Consider the following 12,061-nt stretch of genomic DNA (forward strand, 5'->3'; position numbering starts at 1 on the left):
GTATGAATACATTTAAAGATAAGTAATTTCATGGGAGGCGGTCTTGTCTGAAAATTGCAAAGGAAAAGTTTTGACCAAAGTTAAAAAAAAGAAACAATGTTCTCTCCTGCTATATGAACACAATCGTCAAAAGTTAGAATCCTTGGTGAAACTGGAGATCCTAGACATAATTCTGATCTTTACGGCCAACCATACACAAGGACTAATTAAAGCTGAACATGAATCCCCAGAATTTTGCAAGGTACATTTATGTAATTTCTTTACCAGGTACAACGTATCATGAAGTACCAACAGGTGACAAGCTGAAGGAGGAGAATGAATTTATTTTATTGTTTTGTTGTTGTTGAGTGGAAGTACTGCTGAATGCATTATTGTAACAATATCTTGTAGAAAGACTTACTACTAAATACTACTGCAACTTTCTACCATTGCAGTGGACTCTTAGTACAAAACACCTTTTGGGTAAAGGAGAAGTATCCATTCTGTTATGCTGAAATTTTGTAACATATGACCTTTTAAAGACAGAATGAAATACAAAGAAACAATGAAATCTCATTACCACATGCTTTTTGGCAGAAGTAAAAGCTTTCTGTTAAAAATGAAACTTTGGAATACTGGAGGTAAGATGGAATGAGATACAAAGAAACTCTGAATTTCCACCAGAAGATTAAGTTTATTTTTTTAGTGTTTTTCATACTAAAAAGACCACCACACCACTTTCACTTTCTCTCCGATTAACTCCAAGTAAGAGGTAACCATGACGACAATATTCTGCATCATCATCCCATCCATCCTCCTTTCCTCCCTCCAATTGTCCTCTGGTCTTGTCTCACTGCATCCACAAAGCATCCTCTTCAGCCATCCCCTCCGTTCACTCTCACCTGGTATCTCCCTCCAATCCCCAGCATCTTTTTCTCCCACCAATGACCACATCACTTCTTTTGGTTTTGGCCACGCCCAAACATTCCCCATCTCCTCCCTCTCAACTCATCTCAGCATTCTCCAACCTGTGCCATCGCTTTCCTATCTAGTTCATGTTTTGCCTTGCCATTCTTGCTCCAGCATAGTGCCAATATTCCAGATACAGGACATGAATTTACAAGAAGCACACGCTAAAGACCAACAAAAATAAGAAATAAGAAATAAAGAATTTAAACAATCTGTTTTGGGTTTTTTTTTTTCCGGCTGGCAGCTGTAGATTTAGCAGAATTTTTTCTGTCACCAGGATTATGAGAATGAAAAAGAAATCTCTTATATTTAAGTATTTGTTAGAACAGGAGGTATACCTTTAAAGGGGAAGTCAGCCAAAAGAAGTAAATAAATGCACTAAACAATAAATTTTCTTTCTCTTCATGATCACATGAGAGAAGACTACACATATATCATGCGCACAAATTCAATCACACAGGCAAATCTCCTGTTGAAAACATCATGAACTTTGAACATACATTCTACAGAAGAAAAAAAAAAAATGTATCTATACCTAGTCTTGTACATATATCACCATACAAATCTTTTACACATCAAATCTGCATTGGGTTTGTTTTGGGGTTTTTTATGGGGGTGTTAATGCTTTCTACAAGTTCTCAAGATTCTGTTTCAGTTGTGCTGATCAGTACGATCAAGAAGTCATGGTTACTTTCTAACCGATGAAGTTACTGCAAAGCAGATCTGGTTTCTTTCATCTGGTTTCTTTTGCTTTTATATCAAATGACCAAAACAACAGCAGCAAAAAAAAAAAGAAGAAAAGTTACAAAATCACTGCCCCATAAATTATTAAAGTGTGCCAGCAAGCAACTTTTGAAAGGGTGAATATATCTGTTAATAAAGGAAAACCTCTTTGGAGCTTCGTTGTAGGGTATAGGTGTTAGTATGCCAATACGGCTTGTCCAGGAAAATGCTTGCTTTAAGATCTGAACCCCTCCCCCCTCCCCCATGAAGATAGAGCCAGGCAGAGGTTGTTTAAAAGCGTGGTGACAGACAAGCAGACAGACAGATGTACAGACAGACAGACAAGAGCAGACAGACGTGATGAAAAACTGAAATTCATTCTTTTAATCTTTATTTTGTAACATAAACCCTTGTGATGTAAAGATTACAATAATGTACATGAAATGAAGTCATACAAATAGAATATGTACCATTTTTTACTGGCTACTGCAATGTCCTTCCCTCCACAAAGTTGTTCGATAATTACTTCTTCTTTTAAGTTTAAAAAATGGCTTACTCTACACATACAAATGCCAAATGAAATATTTGTTTGAAAATCCATTAAAAAATTGATGAGAATTTGACACAGCCAGGACCCAGATATACAGTTTGCATGTTACACTCAAAAAAGATGTAGTCAAATCGACCTCAAAAAATGAAATATTTGTCACATACAATTTCACAGTAAGAAAAGATTGCTCTAAAAGTATCCTTACGTGAACTTATTACAAATGCATAAAGGACTCAAGTACGAAAAATAAAAATGCATGAAAAATGATCACTGTGATTGATGAAGGCAATGCGTTACAGAGTTTATTGCCAAGACGTCCCTGTACCCAGACGAAAGAGCTAGCAGGCAAGGCAAAATGTATGAGGGAGAGAAGAAAATGGTCACTCCACAAGCGAGAGAGATATCTTTGTGAAAATGTTGAACTCTGCCAGTTTTTTCACTTTTTGCTTCCATGCAGAGACTTGTACACTTCTGTTTCACTTTCATTTGGAAGCCACCCTGAAGTCATTTGATGAATTACAGTTTAACTCTCTAAACAACCAACGGCAAGAAATTTGTATGTTCTGCTGATGGCATTCTGAGGCATTGAAAGTGAGAGGCTTAAATTGTTGCATATAGTGAAGGAGTTCTAAAGACAAATCAATGGAAAATTCTTGATGGACACTTCTTTTGACTTAAAAATCTGTCTTTCTTGTATTTTTCTTGCATAAATGTAATCATCACTGCGCACTTCACTGTTCGAAATCCTGCTTGTTCAACAAGTTCTAGATATTATGGGGACAGAGAATATGTGGTAGATATATGGAAAGGCAAGATTTTATATTCAATCACAGTGATCATAAAATTTGAAAGGGAGCTAGTTTAGATTGATTGGCTAAGGTCGGCCATCTTGCTTCTGATAATACTTGTGCACAGCACACCTGGCTTTGACAACTGTTACTCGCTTTGAGCAATCACACATTTACAATATAGTTTCCAGCATACAAAATGGCAAGCTAAATATGCAAGTTCATTCTTGCAGCAGCACTCTCCTTAGTCCCACTGACTATCAATCACGTCGGTGTTGAAAAGTTCATACGTCAACGTTTGAGCATAACTCCAATTACATCTTACACAAATCTATATTTACTTCCCAGTATCTGGGCAACCAACTTTGTTTTCCCCCCAGACTAGGTTGTTCACATAGCGCTAGTCATGGTAAAATCATTTCTGATCTTCAGTCTTTATTTTCATTCATTGCACAAAACGATGATCACACCTTTTGATTTTATCCTCAGTTGATAGATTTCAAACTTGAGCAATAATTAGTCTAACCTTGTGTGTCAGAAGTTCGATCCTTCTCAAACACCCATTAAAATCATTTTCAGAAGCACTAGGGGGGAAAATGCCACAGCGGTAAAATAGGGAAAACAAGTTAGCACTAAAATTTTAGTGTGAGTAAAATTAAAGAACATTTTACTGGATGCTTGTTGCTACTAAAGAAAAAAAATAATTGAAAGAGTAGCAGGATTTTACACACAATACATAGTAGTGGCTGCTATATTTAGTAGGAAGCAGAAAATAGGAAAAGGTTTTAATTTTCCCACTGCATTGTACAGTTTTCCATACAGTTAAGAACATTGCTTGCTCAAATAACTTAGAAATTTTATACGCTCAATACACAGGATGTAATGCAAAATATAAAAGATGAAAAAAGCCTATTGGAAGCCTCTACATACTGTAAAAGATACTTGCAGCAAATTCTAGAAGTTTTGTAAAATTTCTATAATACACATGTATGGGAAGTTTCAATGAAAAATATCTTTAACACTCTACATGTACAAATAATAACAGTACCCTGGTCTTGTTTGAGTATATATATATCTCCTTTATACCCTTTATTTCTTCAGTCTATTACCAGCAGCTGCTGCACACTGTCAAGTTGCCTTTGCGTTATTGTAGCAATACAACTGGGATGTATTGTATGCATACCCTTCTATAAATGGTAAACTATTCTTCTCTCCCAAGTTGAAGCACACATGGAGAATATCTTCTATTAGCATTCTTGTTCAAGAAAACATGTAAAGCAGAAACAAATCCCTGCACATTTGCATATCTGTTTTATTTATACCAAACCAACCAGACCATGTCGGTCTTTATGACACTGAACAAAAAAGAAGAATAGGAAACTGGGTGAGGTATATATGTAAGCCGAACCATAGGAACAAGGTTCCCTCCGACACAGATGATGAGTATTTCACAGACTTGTAATATGTGAGGCTACCTTGAGGGTGGGGAATGAGAACAAGGCCCCCTTGTCATATCTAGGAGTTGACCCTGACTTTGGTATAGACCAACCTTAACTCCCTCATTCCCACACAGATTCATTTGTAGGCAAAGTCAGTGGTTCTTTTGAAATGTCGGCGTCAAATGGGTCGATAATAGCACACTGGCTTGTACACGTCAAGACTCTCAGGAAAGTTGCAGTCAGCTCGAACTGCTTAGTAACACTTGGGCCTCCCAAAAAATGTCAAAAATTAGAAAAAGAAAATACACAGAGCACAGCTTTGGTGGATTTCGGAAGCCTCATGGTTTTTGTAATACCCTGACTCATAGCAGTATATCTTTTAAATACTAAAAAAGAATGAGAGAAAAGGTGTGCTTTCATTTGTACGTAGCATACCCTCACACACAGAAGACCTGGTGTTATACACAGACTTGAGATATTCGACACTACACTAGCCTTTACACTTCAGGTGTAAACATAGGGCGTACATATTAGAAGCATTACACCGATGCAGGGCAAGATGGAGTCGAGTGGTTACAGTCCTTTGAAACACAAAGGTTCTTTGGTGTTGGTGTTGTGTTTTTAAAGTGATAGAGCGAAGACACTCTCCACAAGTCTGTCTGCCATTACAAACCTAAGATTTCTGTTTTCATGGTGTAATGTTCTAATTGGCACACACTGGGGGAAAAAATGAACACACACCCGTACACACAGACACATATCAGTACAGGAACAGAGTGTACAAGAGATGCCTGCTACTGTTCAAGAGTAACACAGTTTTGGAAGAAGAGATAACAGATGCACATTTCAGAGAGAAAACTTTGGTCTACACTTCCCCTCCCTCCTCACACTCCTTCACTCTCATCGATAGACCAACAACACTCTCTCTCTCTCTCAAATTCACATTTTTTTTTTTTGTAAGGAAAGGAAAGAACTTGCATTGTACTCGGCTTCAGACACAACAATCATTATTTTACTGGCTTTACCGGATGACATATCTGCACCCAATTGCTTCCTAAACCCCTCTATAAACTGATACACAACGGGGAAAAAATATGTGTATTTCCACAGGCAAATATTGCATATAGAGCTGTGTGGCAAAATGCGTGTATCAACTTTTAAATCAATTTGTAATACTGAAAAAAAGAATGACATAGTTTAGTGTTTAAAGCCTCTCCCTTTATACATACTGACTTAATCTTCATGATTATCATATGCATTTAAAAAAAATCTGGGCAAAATATTATATCTCAGATATGAAAATTGTATACTTCTCCTTCCACACTCTCTCTCCATCGCTTACATACATATATAAATCTACAACTCCATCTCCTCACACACACGTACTCCACTATTGATATCCCCCCACCCAGCTTACCTCATAATATTCTGAAGAAAAAAAAACCTCATGTACTTACTCTTACTTGTACCATAATAATATAGCAATCATACAAAACGGCTCTCTGATTAGCCCACCGACCATCTGCAAAAGGCAAGGCATCAACCCACTTCTTCCATTCTCCTCCTTATATCCAAAAAAGAAAAGAAAAGTTTTCGATCAACTCTCTTTCAGACTACGCGTCATCTTTAGTCTATGTCGCCCGGTAGGTCATAATCGATTCGTTTGCGCCCGTCTCGGACTTTTCATTAGAAATTCTGTCCAATTTCTGTCCGCTTTGGTTTACTGGTCTGGAGAGAAAACAAAACAATTTGGGGATTATTCCAATGATTTAGTTATCAAGACTTTGAATAATTTCTTTTCCTTCTATGGTTTAATTAACACCAGCACAGCACCATTAAATCTGAAAGGCAATAAAGGCATAAATTTGAGAACAGTTATTTTCAATCAAATTCTAATTCTACAACCCTAAAACCAACCCTACTGGCAGGCAGTCTCAAATCACTCATTTAAGTTACCATAAAATTTTTTTACTATTTAAACTTGCAATTTTAGGTTTGAAATAGACAAATACAGTAATTCAATACTTTTGTGTTGTAACTTGGAACATTACATAATTGTTACTTTGAACTATATCGATAATATAGAACTAAAATCCTATCAAGCTTATCCCTTCAGACATGTTACAAATTTATCTTTAATTCTGCGAAAAACATATTAATCAAAATTATTATGATTTGAAGAAATATAAAAAGAATGTCATTGATTCAATCAAACAAAGTTATGCAGATGTGTATATTATATGACAAATATGTATTAATTGATCTGCATGAGTATGAATATCATGCCTTTATAATCATATGCCTGTAATTTGAAGATGGGCAATAGGTTGTTAAACTGAGTGAAATTATACCAAAATGCTGTGTAGTTACAGTATTTTATCAAACATAATGTTTAACCTCTGGTAAATGAATGGATCGATGGAGCTAGTAGAATGGAAGTTTACCGATGCTGTGCACAACAGAACGCCTTTATTTCACACTCATTACCTAATTTTTCCCAAATTGATTCCTTCTCAAAGAAAGCAATTAGATTTCTGTGCGTATGTGGTTTTGTTTCTCAATGATATGTTTATTTATTGCTGGAAATAGTAATAACATTGTTCTTAGCCTACTGCTTGAATGCCGCAATGTCCTTTTTTTTTAATTCTTTAACAACAGTTCATGTTTTCAAAATTTCAGTCTGAATCTACTGTGAAAAAAAGACACAACAATCAAAATGCTACCAAAAAAAATGTCTTCTAGTGAAAATATTTCTCTTTGCATTCTTAGGACTAGACATAAGTTATGTCAGATTGAACAGGTATTTGAAGAACAGCATTAACAAGGTACAGACCTAGCTAGTTTCTTTTCCCACAATAAGCTAACCTCTCTTCTGTTCTTCCTTATATCAAACTTCTACCCTCAGCAGAATTATTCAGTATCTTAAATCGATTTATAGAAGGTTAGTGTGTGAACAATGGATGGTCCTCTATGCTTGCGAATGACTCAGATGCGACGAGTTTAGGTGCTGCCATTGTGTGTGTGTCTGTGTGTCTGTGTGTGTGTAAGGATCGAGTCTTTATTAACAGAATGGCGAACGAAAATATTCAGGCATGCATGGGTGTGGGCGACTCTAGCAAAACTGTGAGAAGTTTTGCGGACAAGGCTCACAACAGACAGAACAGGTTCGGGGATGTGAAGAAAAAAAAAACACAGTCCAAGACTTGAAAAAGACTATCCAACTACTACCCTTCCCACAATGCATTCACTCAAGGCTTGAAATGCAATCTGCCAAACATGGACCCCATTGGTCAATGCCATACTCTCCCCCTCTAAACTCCCATTGGAATTTGTTTACGGACCAATATCGGATCAAAGGAAAGCACAGAAAAACAAACAAACAGACAAACAGACATGTTTCATCACCTGCGTGGCCGGCTATCAGAATCACCAGGGAGTAACAACTAATGTTCACTACACTGCGCATGCATACTTTCCCGTGCTCTCTCTACACTTTGCCAAAGAAGCAAAATACAAAAGCTGTGCCTACTCCAAATAACGCAGGAAAAATAATGCCAAGTCAAAAATACAAAGGTCTGTGGCTGATCAGGGTGGGTAAACTAGCCAACTAAATTACACGTTTTCTGACAATAGACATACACATGCACACTCTGCTACACACTCGAGGAACCCATATCAAACATCTCTACGAAGAGAAAACACACACAGTGCAGATTTTACAAGCAAAACAAAGACAAGACTAGAAGAGAAACACAGTAAACAAAACATGATCTAAATAAATAAAAAGAGCAAACCCCCGAGTACAAAAATAAACAAACCAACTACAATCTATCAAGAAGGATGGATCAGATGTTTCAGGTAGGTGTAGTAGACATTAATGATCTTGACAGGCAGAATACTTTGATTGGTTCTACTTTGTGTAATCCAAAGCATTTGAATATATTTTTGAAAGTTCAAAAAAAAGTAACAACAAATTGACACTATCTGAATGAAAGAAAAGCACAACACACACGCACAAAAAAATTAAATGAAATCTACATCTATGTGAATTTAATGCCACTTTCATTCCTTTCAAAAAAAAAACAAGAACAAATTTTAGAAACAGTACAAATAAAAAAAGCACATCACTGATATGCCTGGGGCCACAGTGTTCCCACACAAACTTGCAAAGTATCCAGAGCAATTTCCCAACCTGGGGTCCATTGGGGTCTTATGAGTTAAACAGAATGAGTTTACTTCTCTCTGGAAGTCTCTCATAGCTACATACATATGAGCAACTTTGGCCATTTTTTAGATTGATGTTAATAACTTTTATGTGATGACTTCATAAAATGGACCCAAGGGCTGGGAACCAAACTCAGGCACTTCCATAGAGTAATTAGGGGTGCGGTATATTGTATACACCTCATCTAAACAAAAACAAACAAAATGTTGGGGTTTTTTAAGAAATGTAAACATTATTAGCACTATAATGGATACTTGAGGGAAGATGAGAAACAGTAGAAATTGAAGAATATTCCATTTCTTTATGATAAAATCACCCCTATTGATACTTCCTACAAAAAAGAAGATATTTGATATATCAAGTGGAAGGTTTCTAAAGCTGGTGTTCAAAAAAAAAGAAAGGCACACTAACACATACACACGGTCATGACATGCATGCAAAGTTCAAAGCAGAGGAACAGACACATTTCGATGGCATACAATTACTGTTGATTTTCTACCACTATTCATTCAAAAAGATAAAAACCCATTCCCCACTTCATCAATATCAATTGTTACAAAATAGCTAAAAGTGAGAAGAAAAGATTTGAGCCACATTCATCAAACCCTCAATTATTGCCAACCAAAACCAGCATGCAACAAAAAAGAATCACAAATTAAATGAAATAGAGAATAAATTCAAAGGAATAAATAAGAGCATAAATAAATAAGAGAAAGAGCCATTTTTTTTTTATGTACTTCTAAAACAGATTTTCATCTAAGTTTGGTGCTACGGAATGCATCATCTAGCCCATCAATTTGCTCTAAACCTCTATGAACTCTTGAGTGCCGATTGATAGAGAAATCCTCATAGCATTGGACACACTGTCCACAGTCCCTGGCACAGACAAGGGTTAACCACCAGTCTTAATCCTACGCTGGTGTGTAAGGGAGACACTACAGTCAAACCTGCCTTAGCGGCCACCTCTCTATAGCGGCCACCTGTCTATAGCGGCCACTGAAAAATCCCACCGAGAGAAAAGCCATGTTAAAGACCCTGTATATAGCGGCCACCTGTCTAACGCGGCCAGCGGCCACAAATTTTGTTTCCCGCGGTAGATTTTAACCTGTCTATAGCGGCCAAAAACCCGATGGAGCCGTAGCCGAGCTGATAATTCAGGGTGTTTTTCTGCTTTTTAGCTGTGCCAGTCATTTCTGGGCAACATTCAGTGATCGCCACCGTTGCATTCATCACTTATTCAGTCACAATAATGCACTAATTCATGACTGTGCACATGCTACATCTAGTGTACTGTGCAACAATTTCATAAACACCGGCATTGTGCTATGCATGATACACACGTGTGCATACGTACACACATAAATGTACATGTATACAACGATGATACATGTACATGTAAGCAATGCACACAAAGTTGGATTACCTGTCTATAGCGGCCACCTGTCTGTAACGGCCACTTTTTCCGTATCCCTTGGGTGGCCGCTATAGACAGGTTTGACTGTAGTTTCCATACAGCATATACAGCAGCAGTAGTTTACTTGAAGATACTGTGAACCTGTGAGCATACTGTTAGTTGATTTCGTGAATGGTCAAGAGTTATTCTGTTCGCTTTGAAGTTTGCGGATGAGGATTTGGTTGTGTGACATGTGCGTGCTTCGCTGGAGTTACAAAAAGTGAGTTTGCCAAAGCAAGGCGTGATGCTGCTCCCGAATTGGGCTGCTTCCAAAAAGGCATCTCGGCTTTTGGGGAATCCCCACTCTAAAGGGGGGCATGACTGGTAAATTCTGCCCCCCCCCCCAAAGGTCTGGCATTCCTCATACATTCAAAACTTTTGGGGATAGTAGATATTAGTGTTCTTTACCCATTCATTTCAGACCCTTGAAAGTTTGAAAAAAACTTTTACTGAGTTATCACTCAAAGGCTTGTTGAGATCTTACTCAAAAGAATCCAGCAGTATTTTAAGGATATATTGCACAAGTATGGGAAGATTTGAGGAAGATGACTGAGCATGCATCCCTTCACCCGATTCAAAAAAGAATCTCTCTGTAATGAGACAGAACCCAAACAGTATGACGAACGACCATGCAAGGCCACACCCAACAACAGCATGGAGTTTGGAGCATTTGGATACATTTGGCAAAGGCCCTGACTTGGTGCTGAAGGCAGTCAGGTTGTGATAAAAAACAAATAAACAAACAAACAAACAAACATGAGCGGTGTCGAATGACACATAAATAAGTTTTCTCAATGGCATGCAGTGTTATGCAAGCCGAGGGCATCACTTGTGGGCAGAGGTGGATTATGAAGGATGATACAGCGGCAGATACAATATGATGGTCACAGATATGTTAATAATATAAAGAGAGAGTAAATATATATATATATATTTGCAGAGAGGACGTTTTGGAAGCTGAAAGTCAGTATTTCTTGGAGGTGACGGTGACGTTAGTCGAACGTATACCTGAAACTCCGTTCGTCTGCCGTGGCGTCGCCGGGTTGTTCGTGAAGTCGTAGTTGCCCTTCAGCTTGAAATTCTGCTTGAAGTGGGGGCGGCAGAAGACATTGCCCTTGCAAGCTGCATAGTTGCCCAGGCTGCACAGAGCAAGAGGGTATAGGAAAAATACGGAGCAAGAGATGGAAGAGGAAAAAGAGGAGGAGTATACATAGGAAGTCAATGAAAAGATTGCAAAAGGGATAGACAGAAAGAGAGAGAGAGACATACATGTGAAAAATATGAAAAGAGAGGGGAAACATATGAAGAGATAGAAACATATGAAACATATGAAGAGAAAAAGAAACATATGAAGAGAAAGAGAAACAAATGATACATATGAAGAGAAAGAGAAACATATGAAGAGATTAAAGTGAAACATATAAACAGAAAGAGAAACATATGAACAGAATGAAAAACATATGAAACATATGAAGGGAAAGAGAAACATATAAAGAGAGAAAGAAACATATAAAACATGGAGAGAGAGAAAGAGAGACATAAGAAATATATGAAGGAAGAGGATATGTACGAAATATATGAAGGAGAGAAGACATGTGAAGAAAGAGAAAATACATGAAGGGAGTAAAAATATATGAAGGGTGAAAAAAAATATAAACATAAAAAGAAACAAGATATTACACAAGGATAAGAGATAAAAGATTGGAGTATATAGTATGATAGAAATATATGCAAAGAGAGAAACATATTATTGTTTTTGATGGAGAAGAGTGAAAGGATAGATAGAAATAAAGAGATAGAGAGAGATAACAGAGAGGGAGTGACACAAGTTTCAGAAATGTTATTATGTCACAGGTACCAGGGAATAGAAATTAACACCAAAAAAGAAAAAAAAAAAGACAGTATTAACAGACATGGACAAGTGAGAGAAAGGAG

At 37.2% G+C, this 12,061-nt stretch overlaps 1 protein-coding gene across 1 annotated transcript in view; it reads right to left on the minus strand.

The window, feature by feature from the left end:
- LOC139712126 (uncharacterized) overlaps window positions 1-12,061 on the minus strand; it is a 150,655-nt gene that overhangs the window by 39,455 nt on the left and 99,139 nt on the right. Inside the window, exon 6 of the mRNA XM_071623993.1 lies at window positions 11,135-11,265. Coding sequence (XP_071480094.1) covers window positions 11,135-11,265 — 131 coding nt within the window. The remainder of the gene's footprint in view (window positions 1-11,134; window positions 11,266-12,061) is intronic.

This window comes from Diadema antillarum, unplaced genomic scaffold (assembly GCF_040938485.1).
Source record: "Diadema antillarum isolate AM-2024a unplaced genomic scaffold, OU_Dant_1.0 scf00000005, whole genome shotgun sequence".
NCBI classification, from domain to species: domain Eukaryota; kingdom Metazoa; phylum Echinodermata; class Echinoidea; order Diadematoida; family Diadematidae; genus Diadema; species Diadema antillarum.